General features: G+C 38.1%; 1 protein-coding gene across 5 annotated transcripts in view; it reads left to right on the top strand.

Moving 5' to 3' along the window:
- NPHP1 (nephrocystin 1) overlaps positions 1-17,645 on the top strand; it is an 83,779-nt gene that overhangs the window by 45,496 nt on the left and 20,638 nt on the right. For all 5 annotated transcript variants that reach the window (XM_009236980.4, XM_002811762.5, XM_009236982.4 and 2 more), the window contains 6 exons: positions 153-247; positions 1,562-1,690; positions 11,540-11,614; positions 13,770-13,880; positions 14,955-15,037; positions 17,223-17,299. In XM_009236980.4, the coding sequence (XP_009235255.1) occupies positions 153-247; positions 1,562-1,690; positions 11,540-11,614; positions 13,770-13,880; positions 14,955-15,037; positions 17,223-17,299 (570 nt within the window). The remainder of the gene's footprint in view (positions 1-152; positions 248-1,561; positions 1,691-11,539; positions 11,615-13,769; positions 13,881-14,954; positions 15,038-17,222; positions 17,300-17,645) is intronic.

Raw genomic sequence — 17,645 nt, 5'->3', positions numbered from 1 at the left:
AATCTATATTGGTGCTTCTATTTTGGAAAGCAAGTTCTTAGCAGCATGGCATTTTGGAAGTGCCTGTACTCTAGTTCATAGCATAACATTATGGATTTTTGATTTTGAGTTTCTTTGTTTGTAAGAAAATGAAGAAAAAATGATTTTTTCAGGGAATCAATTTCGAGCAAGTTACTTCTTACAGCCAGAGCTCATGCCTTCACAACTGGCCTTCAGAGATCTGATGTGGGATGCTACAGAAGGCACTGTAAGTATAGTTACTATCGGTAAACTGTAACTCTTCCAGATTTTGTCATGGTTGCAAGTAGACAAACAACATGTTAATTGGCTAATGAATTATAAAAAACAAAAAAATTGTTTATGATAATTTTGAAATAGTGATATTTTTATAACTAAGGCAGAATTTGGACTTGCTACCTTGACTTTATCTTGTTTCTCTTCTCCATTGCACTCTTCTCTCATTGTTAGAAAGGAAATAATACTAGGTTTCTATCTTAATCATTCTTTGCCTCAATTTCTTCATCTGTAAAAATGGAGTAATAGTAATGCTTCCAACATAAAGTTATTTTGAAAATTATGTGTGTGAAGGGTTTTGAATAATGCCTGGCATATGAAAAGAACTCAATAGATGTTAGCCATTATTATCATTTATAGTAGTAGTAGCAGTAGTAGTAGTATTTTTGAGACAGGGTCTCCCTCTGTCACCCAGGTTCACTGTAACCTCAAACTCCTGGGCTCAAGCGACCCTCCCACTTCAGCTTCCTGAGTAGCTGGGGCCACAGGCCTACACCACCATGCCCAGGTAATTTTTGTATTTTTTGTAAAGATGGGGTTTTGCCACGTTGCCAGGCTGGTCTCAAACTCCTGAGCTCAAGCAATCTGCCCTCCTATCCCTCCCAAAGTGCTAGGATTACAAGTGTGAGCCACCAGTCCCAGTCTAATATAAGTTATTTAAATGAAAAGGCTTATGACCATAAAGCAGAATGTAAAGTTTAATTAATTGAAGCTGTTCTTAAAAAATAAAAAATCAGAATGCCAATTTATTTACTCACAATCTGAATTATACCTGTGAAGCAGATCTGAATAAATATATCAGATTCTCTCTGTTAAAACACCGATTAAGAAACTAAGGAACTATGTAGCTAATTGCTTGGAGTAAGAAATAGTGGGATAATCTTAATGCCACGTGGCGTTGGTTTTATGCTGCGTTAGCCTTCTGCACTTACCCACATTCTGTAGGAGAGAACCGGGACTGGAATACAGTGATTCTATAGTCATAGATCATATACATTTTACCTGCCAATATTTATTGTTCCTTTAATCATAGTTTTTAAGTATTTAAGAAAAATGCAAATATTTCAAATGTAACTCTATGAAAAATTTACCTAAAATGACTGATTTTAATTTTCAATGAATAGAGTATTGAAACTTTTATTGCATATGTGTAAATTTTTTCTTTTTTAAAAATTCTGTATACATTTTCATAAGCTGAATTTACAAAAGACAGATTTGTGTTAGAAATCATAAAAATAAACTTTTTTATAACTAATTTTTCTTTCAGATTAGGTCGAGACCAAGTCGTATTTCATTGATTCTGACATTATGGAGCTGTAAAATGATTCCTCTTCCAGGAATGAGCATACAGGTTCTCAGCAGACATGTACGCCTCTGTCTATTTGATGGTAATAAGGTAAGCTTACTGAGAAGTAAATCAATTCATACTAGGATTATGGAGAAACATTTCCTTAGATTCTTTTCCATTCAACTCCTCCCCAGTTCTTAAGAGAGTATTTTTTACCTAGTACCAAAGAAAAATTTGAATGACTCTTTAAAAAAAATCATTTTTTAAATGAGATACAGGTTAAACAGTACTTAGATGGAAATTTATAGTTTTAATTGCATATATTAGAAAAAAAGATAAAAGATTTAAAGTCAGTGATCTAAGCTAGCAAATCAAGAGGCTAGAAAAAGAAGAGTGAGTTAAACCTGAAGAAAGTGGAAAGTAGGAAATAATACAGATAAGAATAGAAATTAATGAAATAGAAAACAGATGAACCAGAGAGAAAATTTTAAAAAAGACAAAAGTTGATTCTTTGAAAACATTAATAAAACTGAAAGATGCATAGTGAGACTATTAAGACATTTTTTAAAAAGTAAAAGAAAACAAACTACTAACATCTGACATGGAAATAGAGACATTATCACAGATCCTTCAGACATTAAGAGGCCAATAAGGAAATATTATAAACAGCTTTATACCAGTAAATTTGACAACATTGATGAAATAGATAAATTCCTGGAGAACCATAATTTACTGAAACTGGCAATAAGAAGAAATAGAAAATGTGAATAACCTTTGTTAAAGATATTAAACCTATAATTAAAAAAAAATCTTGCCACAAAGAAAACTTCAGGCCTAGGTGGCTTCACTTGTGAATTTCTTCAAACATTTAAAGAAGAAATAATACCAATCTTATACAAATTCTTCCAAGGGACAGATAAAGGAGAAATGCTTCCCAGCTTATTTCATAAGGCCAGAAAAAACATGACCCCAAAATATGACAAGACATTACAAGAAAGGAAAATTACCAGACAGTATCCTTCATAGATATAGAAAGTAAAATTCTAAACAAAATATTATTAAATTGAATCTAGCAATATATAAAAAGGACATTATGTCATAACCAATTGGAGTTTACTTCAGGAATTCAAATGTACATTCCTGGGTAATCACATTTAACATTTGAAAATCAATCATTATAATTTGCCATAAGAAAAATCATATGATCATCTTAAGAGGTAAGGAAAAAGCATTTGACAAATTTCAACACCCATTTATGATTTTTAAAAAATTATCTACAAACTAGGAATAGAAGGGAGACTCCTCAAATTGGTAAAATGCAACAAGAAAAAACCTAAAACTAGCATTATCATACTTAACAGTGAAATACTGAACACTTTTTTCCTAAGACCGGGAACAAGTCGAAGATATCCAAGAAATAAAATAACTAAGTTTTCTAAAGGGACAAAAGACTTGAATAGCCTCTTCAAAAAAGAAGTATCAAAAACCACTAGAAGTAAAAAAAGATAGTCAGCATGTAAGAAGTCATCAGGGAAATGCAAATGAAAACCACAGTGAGAGAGACCGACCTATATGTTATATATAAGAAGTTCACCTTAAATATTATGCTATAGGTAGCTTAAGAGAAAAAAAAGGATAGGAAAAGATATACCATTCAAAGTAGACTTCAGGCATAGTAATCCTAAGTGGGTACATACCTAACATCCGAAATTTAACATACAAGAAATAAAAATGGTTAGAACTGAAAAGAGAAACCGGCAAAGTCACAATTATAGTTGGGGCCTCCATTATAGTTGGGGAGTTTAACACTTCTCTCTCAGTAATATAGGACAAGCAGACAGAAAATTAGTAAGGATGTAAGAGAACTGTATAACGTATCAACAAACTGGATTAGATTGATATTCACATAACACTTCACCTCAAAATAGTAAAATACACATTCTCTTAAGTACATATGGAATAGTCACCAAGATAGATGGTCCTCGGTCAGAAAACAAACCTAGACAAATTTAAAAGAATTGGAATCATATAATATACGGTCTTTGATTACATGGAATTAAATTTGAAATCAGTAACAGAAAAATAAATGGAAAAATACTTAAATACTTGGAAATTTAAAAACTACTTCTAAATAATCAAAGGGTTAAAAGGAAATTTCATGGGAAATTAGAAAATATTTTGAACTGAACAAAAAGTGAAAATGCAACATATCATAATTTGTGGAATGTTAGCTAAAGCATTGCTTAGAGGGACATTTATAGCACTAGATACTTACATTAGAAAAGAATTCTAAAATCTACAGTCAAAGCTCCTTCCTGAGAAGACAGTGCTGCTTGAGCTGACAACGGTCAATGTGAGATTAAATGAGTTAATGTAAGGGAAGTTATCGGAATGATGTTATACATAGAAAGAACATAGCAAGTGCTTTCAAAGAGTGTCTGGATGAGAGGTGGTGATGATAACTTAGAAAGGTGGAGGTAGAGATGAGAGATGTGGATAAAGATATTTGGGAGTAAAAATCAACGAAGCTTGGTGATGGACTGGATATGGAGGAGAGAGGAGGTGTGGGGTATAGGCATGACACCTAGTCTCTGACTTCCGCATCTGGATGGATGGTGGCAACATTCAATGAGATGGGGAACACTGGAAGAGGACCAGGTTTGGAGGAGTTGGCATGGACTTGGTTTTGCTCATGCTGAGTATACTGCTAACACCCAGCATGAAGAAAGTGCCTTTATTTCATCTGAACTTGGGGTAAAGAAATGAACTTATGTTATGATGGTGATCCTCCCTCACTTCCATAATACATTCTGCACAAAATCACTGCCACAAATGAGCCAGTAGGTGTCCTCATCGACCAAGAGCTGAATTGGTTTCTGTTTCATACATCTGGTTTGATACTTTTTCCTGTACCTCTCTGTGTTCTCATATATAAGAACATGAAAAGGAATGGAATTTTATTTTGAATAATATATCAAAATAATGAAATTTACTTTATGAAAGAAATTTATGTGAGATTTCCAAATTGAGAGTTATGGAACATGTTTAATAGCTGCACAGATACTCGTGCTGTTTATGTAAGAGTGCTTCTTTAATAAATCTAAACCTAGTTATGAATAAAAAGCATTGGGCTGGGCACAGTGGCTCACACCTGTAATCCCAGCACTTTGGAAGGCCGAGGCGGGCAGAGTACATGGTCAAGAGATCTAGACCATTCTGGCCAACATGATGAAACTGCGTCTCTACTAAAAATACAAAAATTAGCTGGACGTGGTGGCATGTGCCTGTAGTCCCAGCTACTTGAAAGGCTGAGGCAGGAGAATCACTTGAACCCAGGAGGCAGAGGTTGCAGTGAGCCAAGATTGCACCACTGCACTCCAGCCTGGCAACAGAGCGAGACTCTGTCTCAAAAAAAAAAAACAAAAACCAAAACACATACACACACACAAAACCAAAGGCATTGTTGCTAAAACTAACTAATGAGACACAACTTCCAGTAACGTTTGAGTCAGCTCCTCTTGGACCACCCCACCCAGAGATGGCAACTGTAAACTCTGGGCAAAGTAAAAAGCAACTACCTGAAGGAACTGCAGAGCATTCAGAAGCAGGCAGACACTGGAGAGGAGCCTCAAGTCTTTAGTCTATTGATTAATTTTCTTCTCTTTGTTTTCTCTCTTTTTAGTTTGTCTCTTTTCTTTTTCCTATCTTCCTGTATTAGTTTGTTCTCACCCTGCTGATAAAGACATACCCAAGAAAGGGCAATTTACAAAAGAAAGGTTTATTGGACTTACAGTTTGTGTGGCTGAGGAGGCCTCACAATCACGGCAGAAGGTGAAAGGCACATCTCACATGGTGGCAGACAAGAGAAGAGAGCTTGTGCAGGGAAAACTCCCATTTTTAAAACAATCAGATCTCATGAGAATCATTCACCATCATGAGAACAGTGCAAGAAAGACCTGCCCCCATGGTGGCATGTGCCTGTAATCCCAGCTACTCAGGAGGCTGAGGCAGGAGAATTGCTTGAACCAGGACCTGGGATGTGGAGGTTGCAGTGAGCCGAGATCACGTCACTACACTCCAGCCTGGGCTACAGACCGAGACTCCATCTCAAAAAAAAAAGAGAAAGACCTGCCCCCATAATTCAATCACCTTCTACTGGTTTCCTCCCACGACATGGGAGAATTGAGGGAGTTACAAGTCAAGATGAGATTTGGGTGGGGACACAGCCAAACCATATCATTCCTCCCCTAGTCCCTCCCAAATCTCATGTCCTCACATTTCCAAACCTATCATGCCTTCTCAACAGTCCCCCAAAGTCTTAACTCATCTCAGCATTAACTCAAAGTTCACAGTCCCAACATCTCATCTAAGACAAGGCAAGTCTCTTCTGCCTATGAGCCTGTAAAATCAAAAGCAAGCTAGTTATTTCCCAGATACAATGGAGTTACAGGCATTGGGTAAATGCAGCCATTCCAAATGGGATAAACTGGCCAAAACAAAGGGGCTACAGGCCCCATGCAAGTCCAAAATCCAGCCAGACAGTCAAATTTTAAAGCTCCAAAATGATCTCCTTTGACTCCGTGTCTCACATCCAGATCACACTGATGTAAGAGGTGGGTTCACATGGTCTTGGGCAGCTCAGCCCCTGTTGTTTTGCAGGGTATAGCCCCACTCCTGGCTGCTTTCATGGGCTGGTGCTGAGTGTCTGCAGGTTTTCCAGCAGCACGGTGCAAGCTGTTGGTGGAGCTACTGTTCTGGGGTCTGGGAGATGGTGGCCCTCTTCTCACAGCTCCACTAGGTGGTGCCCCAGTAGGGACTCTGTGTGAGGGGGCTCCAAACCCACATTTCCCTTTTGCACTGCCCTAGCAGAGGTTCTCCATGAGAGCCCTGCCCCTGCAGCAAACTTATGCCTGGATATTCAGACATATCATACATCCTCTTGAAATCTAGGCAGAGGTTCCCAAACCTCAATTCTTGACTTCTGGGCACCTGCAGGCTCAACACCATGTGGAAGCTGCCAAGGGTTTGGGCTTGCACCCTCTGAAGCCACAGCCTGAGCTGTATCTTGGCCCCTTTTAGTCACAGCTGGAGTGGCTGAGACACAGGGCACCAAGTCCCTAGGCTACACACAGCATGGGGACCCTGGGGCTGGCCCATGAAACCATTTTTTCCTCCTAGGCCTCCTGGCCTGTGATGGGAGGGGCTGCTGTGAAGACCTCTGACATCCTCTGGAGACATTTTTCACATTGTCTTGGCAAGTAACATTTGGCTCCTCGTTACCTATGCAAATTTCTGCAGCCGGCTCGAATTTCTCCTCAGAAAATGTGATTTTCTTTTCTATTGCATTGTTAGGCTGCAAACTTTCCAAACCCTTATGCTCCACTTCCCTTATGAAACTGAATGCCTTTAACAGCACCCAAGTCATGTCTTGAGTGCTTTGCTGCTTAGAAATTTCTTCCAACAGATACCCTAAATCATCTCTCTGAAGTTCAGAGTTCCACAAATCTCTAGGGCAGGGGCAAAATGCCACCAGTCTCCACTAAAACATAACAAGAGTCACCTTTTCTCCAGTGCCTAACAAGTTCCTCATCTCCATTGGAGACTACCTCAGCCTGGACCTTATTGTTCATATCACTATCAGCATATTTGTCAAAAAGCCATTCAACAAGTCTCTAGGAGATTCCAAACTTTCCCACATTTTCCTATCTTCTTCTGAGCCCTCCAAACTGTTGTAACCTCTGCCTGTTACAGTTCCAAAGTTGCTTCCACATTTTTGGATATCTTTTCAGCAACACCCTACTCCTGGTCCCAATTTACTGTATTAGTTTATTCTCATGCTGCCGATAAAGACATACCCGAGACTGGGCAATTTACAAAAGAAAGAAGTTTACTGGCCTTACAGTTCCACGTGTCTGAGGAGGCCTCACAATCATGGCAGAAGGTGAATGGCACATCTCAAATGGTGGCAGACAAGAGAAGAGAGCTTGTGCAGGGAAAACTCCCATTTTTAAAATCATCAGATCTCGTGAGACTCATTCACTATCACGAGAACAGCGCAGGAAAGACCCGTCCCCATAATTCAATCACCCCCCACTGGGTTCTCCCATGACATGTGAGAATTGTGGGAGTTACAATTCAAGATGAGATTTGGGTGGGGATACAGTGAAACCTATCACTTCCTGTGTGTCACTTGAGCATTTTTTTTTTTTTTTTGAGACAGAGTTTTGCTTTTGTCGCCCAGGCTGGAGTGCAATGGCGCAATCTCAGTTAACTGCAACCTCTGCCTCCTGCGTTTAAGCACTTCTCCTGCCTCACCCTCTGTAGTAGCTGAGATTACAGGTGCTCACTACCACACCCAGCTAATTTTTTGTATTTTTAGTAGAGATGGGGTTTCACCATGTTGGCCAGGCTAGTCTCGAGCTACTGACCTCAGGTGATCCACCTGCCTCGGCCTCCCAAAGTGCTGAGATTACAGTTGTGAGCCACCGCACCCACCCCACTTGAACATTTTTTAGAACTCCATTCTGAGTTATCTGTAGTGTTGATGAGTGTATCTTTTTGGCTAGTTTCCTTAGTGGTTGCTTCTAGGTATTAAGTTTATACATGCATAACTTACCACAGTCTACTAGTGTTAACATTCCAGTTGGAGTGATGTATAAAACCTTACCTTCCTTTAGTTCTTTACCTTCCCTAGCTTGTAATATAGTTGTCTTAAATATTTCCTCTACGTACATTAAGAATCTTATCACACAGCACCAAACATAATTTGGAAAACCTGAAAGAAGATCCATAGTATTTACCTATATTTTTACTATTTCCATTGTTTATTCTTTCTTCCTGATGCTCTAAGAGTCTTCCTTTTATCATGTCCTATTTAGAGAATCTCCTTTAACCATTCTTTTAGGGTAGGTCTGCTGGTGACAGATTTTTAGACTTTATCTGAGATTGTCCCTGTTTCCTCTTCATTCCAAAAGGATATTTTAATTAGATAGAGAATTCTGAGTTGACAGTTATTTTTGTTTGACACTTGAAAACTATTGTGTCATTTCCTTCTGTTCTCTGTGGCTTCTAATGAGAAATTCATCGTCATTCAAATTGTTTTTTTCTGTTGGCTAACGTAAATGTTGTTTCTTACTGTTTTCAAGGTATTTTTGTTGTGTTTCAGTTTTCAGAAGTTTATGGTGTATCTGGCATGAATTTCTTTGGTGTACCCTGCTTGGGGTATGCTCAGCTTCTTCAATCTATAGGTTTATGTCTTTTGCCAAATTTGGGGATTTTTTTCAGCCATTATTTTCTCAAATACCTTTGCAACTCCAATTATTTCTTCCAGTGCTGTTTCCCTCTATCTAGTAGTGTTGTGGTTTTTATTAACAGTACATCACCCTCCTCTCCCAACTCCAGTTCAGAACCAGATCTTGAAGTAGAGTTTAGAGTTCTTGATCTAAGATGATGTCAGATATGTCACTGATCCATTAAAAGGCCCACTTGTTGACATGGTTCTGATCCTGGTGTCATGGCTATGTCTTTGTCCTCCTACTTGCTTAGGCTCACTACTTTTTATGAGAAGGCGGGGCAACCTTTTTTTTTTCTTTTTTTTTTTTTTTTTAACCCTACTGGCTTCCAGCAGCAGTAAAGCAATATCTATTTCTCTATCATGGGGTGACATATAACATACAAATCCAGCCCCTTGATACCACATGCTCCTTCTGGACTCAGAGCCCAGGAAACCTCTAGTTTTAGTCTCACCTTACTCTTCTATCTTCTATTTGTGGTCCACTGACATATTCATCTTACTTTTGGGTATTACTCTGTCTTTTTAACTATCACTGCTTCATTGCTTCATATATGGAGCAGAATGGTTGTGTTGAAGCATAAACTGGTTGAGAAGTTCTTGTACATTCTTAAAAAAAAAAAAATAGAGACAAGGTTTCACTATGCTGCCCAAGTTGGTCCCGAACTCCTGAGCTCAAGCCATCTCCCTGCGGTAGCCTCCCAAGTAGTTAGACTACAGGCACGAGCCACTGCACCCAGCCCCTCTTGCGTTTTTAATGCAGTTTGCTGAACGAAATCTCTCTAAATTATTTTGACTCTTCAGTTCTTCATTCTTTGGGTCTGGTTTTGCATAGAAAGCAGTGTGATTCTAAGCTAGTCATTCACCATCTGTGGCTGCAGTTTTCTGAAATGCATAGTGAGATGGTTGGACTAAGTCCTTTTTAGTTCTTAGAGTCAATATGTCAAGAAAAATATAAAATTATCAAACAGAAGAAGTTACTCTTGATTCCAAACTTCAAAATTAGGATTCTCCAAATTGAAAAGATAAAAGCAGAGATAGTATAGGATTTCAATTTTGATTATAGCAAAGGACTTCTTGGTCATTAGAAGTGGAAAACATTTCTTGAAAAACGAAGAACCTTAGAATAACATGCAGTCTTACAGTAATCACAAGGTAGTAATTACAGGGAGTTTGTATTCCAAGAGTCCAGGTGGTAAATATACATAATTTCAGGAAAAGTTTAAACATATATATATTAGTAATTGAAGGAAGTGGGATTTTGTTAATGTGAAAAACAATCCAGCTGCCCATAAAATACTCCTATATTCCTACTACTAGGGATGTGGAATACAGTGAGTTGAATTTGACCTAATATAACACATTTGGGATTGTTTTAAATTATTATTTTAAAGCTTTGTTTTGGAAGTGTTATACTAAAATATTTTCATCTAAAATAAAAATTAACTATTATCCATTCCTTTGGAAGATGTCAATTTTGGCCATAACATTTTAGAATTTGAATTCTTCATTCCATAAAGTTTTTACTCCCTTTGTGTTTCATTGTTTTATGTAAATTTTATGATGAACTTCTTGCAAAGAGCATTTTATAAGAGATTGAATTTCAAGAAAAATATAATTTATGGGCCTAGAGATCTTGAGGGAAAAATATAACTGTGTCTGAACTATTAGGATTGTCTGTCTTAGTGACAGAGTAATGAACTGCATATGAAATGCTTGTATGGGTCACATCTTTTTTTTTTTTTTCTTGAGACTGAATCTCACTCCGTCGTTCAGGCTGGAGTGCAGTGGTGTGGTATCAGCTCACTGCAACCTCCATCTCCCAGGTTCCAGCGATTCTCCTGCCTCAGCCTCCTGAGTAGCTGGAATTACAGGCACAAACCACCACACCCAGCTAATTTTTGTATTTTTAGTAGAGACAGGGTTTCATCATGTTGGCAGGCTGGTCTCAAACTCCCAAATTCATGTAATCCACCTGCCTCAACCTCCCAAAGTGCTGGGATTACAGTCGTGAGCCACTGTGCTCAACCGGGTCACATCTTTTCTTTTAAACGACCATTTTTTTGCTGGGTACGATAGCTAACGCCTGTAATCCGAGCACTTTGGGAGGCCAAGGCAGGCGGATCACCTCAGGTCAGGAGTTTGAGACCAGCCTGGCCAACATGGTGAAACCCCGTCTCTACTAAAAATACAAAAATTAGCCAGGCGTGGTGGCGGGGACCTGTAATCTCAGCTACTTGGGAGGCTGAGGCAGGAGAATCACTTGCACCTGGGAGGCGGAGGTTGCAGTGAGCCTAGATCATGCCACTGCATTCCAGCCTGGGCAACAGAGCAAGACTCTTTCTCTAAACAAATAAATAAATTAAATAAATAAAAGGCCACTTTTACCTAAAATTTCAATTACTTTTCTGGTAAACCTATCTTAGATATTAAGGAATTCACTTAATATAATTTATTACTAGCATAGGAGTCCAACTCTGTATTCATTTATGTCATACCTGATATAAAAAGAAAAACATTACAGAATTGCATGAAGTAAAAAGTGAAAGTTCTCCCCTCGCCATCTTCCTCACTCAGTGTAGCCACTGTTAACTCTTTGGGACATGGAAATGGTGACGTTTCAAAGAGCTTTTTACATGATTTCAAAAGGGAAAATCTCATTTCAGGTTCTGAGCAACATTCATACAGTCAGAGCCACATGGCAATCTAAAAAGCCCAAAACATGGACCTTTTCTCCCCAGGTAAGTAATCTGCTGAATGAGTGGAGTGAGTGAATTTCAAAGTAGAACATATTCATATTTCTATAAATAGCACAGAGTATGTGGGAACAGATATAAATCTTTAGATTCTTTGGTGTTCTTTGAGGACATTGATAAAAATTACTCATGTTTCTGACTCACCAATGTTAGTAATTCCTATGAATCATCCTATTCAATCAGTTTCAGGGTTCATTTTTAGAAAATTCTCATTTGATGAAAAATGAAAACATAAAGATAATATTTAGGAAGTGGGGTGTTTTTCAAAGATGAAATCTTCCCACTGTGCTAATAAAAGCTGTGCTTTCTTCAGATAAAGTCAGGGATGACGCCTAAGGGACTGCTACATTACACCCACATACTGTCAAGACTGGAATGGCGTTAGGTGGGTTTAAACCACTGAGTCAGCATTGCATAGACGTAGGGAGGACAAAGATGTCTTCATGTTGTTTTTATAGTATCAATTGTCTATATTTTATTTTACCTTACTTTCGTCTACCTCCAAGGTCTCATTAATTTAGTATTTACTTCCTTCCCACAGCTAACTCCCTTGTATAACTGCATCCTGAAAACCCTTAGTTACCTTTCCTCTTATTGCATCAAAAGATCTTAAGGCAAGATGGAGGTTCAATGAGAGGGCTCAGGGTGTGGATGAGGCCAGCCACCTCAACTGTGTGCTGTGCCTGTCCACACTTGTCGAGAGCACACCTCCTAAAAGTCCATCTTGATCTTCTTAGCACCCTTCCTGTGGTGAGAAGCACGGCCTCTGTTTTGGCACAGTACTTCACAATTCTGTTATTGCATCTCTGTGTATGTGAAGTGTTTAGGGTAGAATTTTTTAATGTTTTTCCTGGGGTAGAAGGAAGAACTGTTGGGAGTATGTGTTATTCTGTTGAATGAAATTAAACATCAGTTACGTGCAAGCATTTTTTCCTAGGCATGTGGAAACTTTTTCATGCCAGTGGAGTTCCTATTCCAGCAAAATTAGTAGGGGAAAATACATACATGAAGAATAACAATATCGTCTACTTATGGAACCCTAACTGTGTGCTAGGCCCTGTGCCAGGCTCTTATGTACATTACCTTATTTAATCAGAGTAGCCATGTGGGGCAAGTACTGTTGGTAACTACCACTCAGGCAGATTGTAATGGCTTTGGAGCTCCAAGTGCTTTGGAAGCACACAGGAGGGTAAAGTTAATTCTAGTCCTTTGGCTCAGGGAAAGTTTTCTAGAAGAGAAACTAGATCTTGAAGGTTGGATAGATTTTACAGGCAAGAAGGGAGGGATACCGTTGTCGAGGGAGAGGGAATTGAATGAGCAAAAGAGAAGAGAAATGAAAATTCACAAGGCACACATCAGGAAAGTTGAGCAAATATGTGTATTCAGTCTTTAATTTTTGTTCTGTTTATGAAGAACAGTGGTTAATATAAATATCTTATAATGTCTATAAACTATTATTTGTAACACCTCTGGAGACCTAGGCACAGTACTGTTAGCCTCTACTCTAAGCAAAAAATAAGCGAAGGTGAAGGTATTTTCCCTTTAAAAGAGAAGTTAAATTTTTAAAATTTATAATCATTGGCATTGATGAATTCAGTCCATCTGCTTTTTGTTTTTCTTAAAAGGCTTTTATTATAATGCAAAGTCGTAAACTATTTACTAACAAATAGGGCTGAAACCCTGTGTTAGGCCGTTCTTGCATTGCTATAAAGAAATGCCTGAGGCTGGTTAATTTATAAAGAAAAGAGGTTTAATTGGCCCCTGGTTCTACAGACTATACAGGAAGCATGGCACAGGCATCTGCTCAGCTTCTAGGGAGGCCTCAGGAAGCTTCCAATCATGGCAGAAGGTGAAGGGAGAGCAGGCATCTCACGTGACAGTGCAAGAGCAAGAAGGAGGAAGGAGGTGCCACACACTTTTAAAAAAACTGATCTCCTGAGAATGAACTCACTGTGGTGAGGACAGTACCAAACCATGAGGGATCTGCCCCCATGACCCAAACACCTCCCACCAGGCCTGACCTTCAACACTGGGATTACAATTCAACATGAAATTTGGTGGGGACATTTATTCAAACCATATCAAACCCCCTGCCCATTTTTTATTTTTATCAATAACTTTAATTTCTTTATCATTTCAGGTTACTCGCATCTTGCCATGTTTGTTTGATGGTGATTGCTTTATCAGGTCTAATTCTGCATCTCCAGATCTTGGAATATTATTTGAACTTGGAATTTCTTATATTCGCAATGTATGTCCGTTGAAAGATAAGGCTTTCTAGTGTATCAGTTAAAAGAGAAGGTTAAAAAATGTGTCTATTGACAAGGAAATCCTTGAAGTCTTTATGTGTAATAGAATTTTAATCCCTTGAGGAATGAGAATGCCAGTGATTCTAATTTTATGTGTGCTGATTTGTTTTCGTAGCATTTAAAATAATAGTATTTATTCACATTTATAGCTTGAGTGAACTCCAGTGCTTTTAAAGAATAAAAATTCAAAAAGGATAGAACTTTGCAGAAAGTGATAAAAGATGCTCACTGGCATCCCAGCCCCATGGTTCACCTCTGTCCTCCAGGGGCAGAGTATACTTAGACTTGTAACTGAGGTTTCTAATTAAGGGACTTAGCAGAGTAGTGACTTTTATAAAGTGAGGTTAACTTATGTCATATAAACTACTGAACCAGTGGGTGGGGCTCTGTGCTAGTAATTAAATGTTTCCACATACTAATAATAGCTTGATAGGTATAGTATATATAGTTGACCTCATGGTAACCCAGAGAGCGTTACAGAGGTGTTACATTAATGGTATTACACTGTCCATTCATTTGTTTAAGGCAAATTCATCCATATGTATTGTGGAGGGGGTAGGACTGGGGAAAAGAGCAGGCCCCTCAAAGGAAGCCTTAGGGGCCTCTAGCAACTGACAGTGGGGGTAAAATTCCAAGCAGAAAAGCCCTTGAATGATTAATATCTGCATTCTATCTGTCAGTGAAACAAAGGTTCATAATCCCATGTAGTACTGATATGATATGATCACTCCACAGATCATATCAGTCAAGAGACAATGGCAGCAGTTGCCACATCATTGGTTTAAGGGATTTTCGAGAGCAATTTTGACAAAATATGATTGTCACTTGATATACTACCTTTAATATCTGACCCGCAGGCAAAATGAGACTCTACTATGTTTCATTTTATTTTCTTGTGAAGAATTTTTTAGTTCTAAAGGTGAATACTAATTTTGTTCCTTTAAAAGGACTTGGTATGTGCTTATAAATTTGACTAGTTCAGACCTTAAGTTTCATATACTTGTCTTATTTCCTAGTCAACTGGTGAAAGAGGAGAGTTAAGCTGTGGCTGGGTGTTTCTTAAACTTTTTGATGCCAGTGGAGTTCCTATTCCAGCAAAGTAAGTTGGCTATATATTCCTAACGAATGAATACTTCTGTAAAAATTCATTTTTTAGACTCTTGATACCTCAGGTTTGTTCTATGAGCATGCCAATAACTTTTGGGGAGAGGGCTTTTTATGTTGACTTTAATGTTGTTTAGGCGGTGTATGAAAACAGCATGCACAGTCTCATTCTAAGGAGGAAGAAATGACTCCTAGAGAAGAGGCATTTTAACAGATGTTTGCACTAGCTGTCTGCTGAGAATATTCTTCCAGTAATTTCCTATGGTATTAACACATTTCACCATGCTGAAAACAGAGCCTAGTTGTCTTCGAAGAGTGGGAAAGTTAAGTCCAGAGTCCAGAGGTCCTCTGTGAGTCTCTACCCTTCCTCTGTAGGTGGGACGTTGAAATCATAGTGGCAACCATAGTAAATGATTTAAACTTTAAGATCAAAAGGCAGACTGGAAGCAAATACTGCAATATGTACAGAAGAGTTAGAAGATCATTATCCCTAATATAAAAGGAACTCTCAAAAATTAATAAGAAAAAGATAATCTAAATTTTAAAATGGAGGAATAGAAAGAACTAAATCTAGGATATAAACAAGAAATTCAAGAAGGGACACAAATGGGCAGGCAGTAGGATGGTGATTAAGATCCCAAATTTGGATTATAAAATTTTGGGCTCCAGTCCCAGCTCTACCCATGTAACTGTAGGTGGATTTCTTAACATCTCCAAGTCTGAATTTCACCTATCTTTAATCTGGAAGATTGTAATAATTCCTACTCCAAAGGCTTGTTGTGAGGATTAATTTAGATAATGCTCCTTATGTGGCCTCCTTGCCATTGGGCAGAGGTAGAAGTCCTGACTCTACAAGTCCTTTGACATCATCCTAGAGGGTGCATTACCTGGGGTGCCAGGTTTCTTGTGATTGTTATTTGCTTTTTTGTTTTTGTCTTTTAATATGCTCAGGGTTTTTAGTTGTGCTTAGTGGAAGAGATAAGGAATTGTATATCTATTCCATCTTTCTGAAAGTAAAGTCACAGCTATTTTTTTAAATGAGGTAGAGCTCTGTATATTAATATAGACACATTTTCAGTGTATTAGTATATGGAAAAAGTGCAGAATATTTTGAATACTGTGACTCCACTTTTGTTCATTAAAAACTATTTGTGGGCCAGGTGAGGTGGCTCACAATGCCTGTAATCTCAGCACTTTGGGAGGCCTTGGCAGGAGGATCACCTGAGCCTAGGAGTTATAGACCAGCCTGGGCAACATGGTGAGACCCTGTCTCTACAAAAATAAAAAAATTAGCCAAGCATGGTGGCACACGCCTGTAATCCCAGCTACTCAGGAGGCTGAGCTGGGAGGATTGCTTGAGTCTGAGAGGTCGAGACTGCAGTGAGCAGTTTTCATGCCACTGCGCTCTAGCCTGGGTGACAGAGCGAGATTCTGCCTCCAAAAAACAAAAACAAAACAAAGCAAAACTGTTCCCAGAAGTTGCTTCTGAGGAGCAGAATTGAGGAGGTGTTGCATTACAATTAAAGGGCTCTTTTACCTTCTTCTTTCTACACTTAGTATGTGACTTCAAAAGAAAAGCATGTAGTGTGTTAGTTTTGAAGCATGTGTTAGTTTTGAAATTCACTGTGTTTATACATTTGTTTGTATTTGCATAGAAAAGATAGGGCAGGAGATTAACCAAACTAGAGAAGGCGGCATGGGGAGGGATTTTTCACTTTTTACTTATCATTCCTCTGCCATTCAAACTTTTTATAATAATCTACATGTTACTTTTATATTTTAAAAATAATATAAGTTCATAATGGCCTCATTTCAAATAATGATTCAACACATTTGAAAAATACATTAAAAAACAATCACTTGTCATTAACATAAGTCATTAAGGTCCGAACACTTTAATGACTTGAATTAATTTTTCTCATTTTCAAGGAAAAATGTATTTTCTATAGTGTATAGTTAGGAAAGATAATTTTCTGCAGCTAATAATTAGGAAAGAAAGACTGTTTATTTGCCCAGATAGTAACTCATGGAGGGATCAACAATTATTCTTTTCATTCACCAATGAGGCATAAATGAAATGTCTGTGAGTATATTAGTGCTAAAAAATATGTAACTACTGACTCCAGTGTTTTCTACATGCCCACAGCTTATATCTGTCATTGTATGTTATTCTTTTATAGAACTTATGAGCTTTTCTTGAATGGTGGTACTCCTTATGAAAAAGGTATTGAAGTGGACCCTTCAATATCCAGAAGAGGTATGGCTCTCATGTGTTGTCTTCCTTTCCTTAAAGATTAAACAAATAGAAGCACCCGAGAGGTAGCTACATTCTAATAAGCATAGCGTTTTTTACTTGGATTCACACTTTTAAAAATATGTCATTTGATATAAAAATTTTAATCATTTTTAAGTACTTATTTTCTTGGTAACACATATGAGACTCTAAGAAATCATGAAGAATGAAATCATGAAGAATGAGAACTAATGCATTAGTTCCTTTTCATTGCCCACTGAACTGATACTTGTGACTAATACAGAGACTGCCTATTGCTAGGTCAAAGGATGCAGACATTTGAAACAGTAATATGCGTGCCAAATTGCCC

This window comes from Pongo abelii, chromosome 12 (assembly GCF_028885655.2).
Source record: "Pongo abelii isolate AG06213 chromosome 12, NHGRI_mPonAbe1-v2.0_pri, whole genome shotgun sequence".
Taxonomy (NCBI): domain Eukaryota; kingdom Metazoa; phylum Chordata; class Mammalia; order Primates; family Hominidae; genus Pongo; species Pongo abelii.
This window is presented reverse-complemented; position numbering and strand designations above follow the sequence as displayed.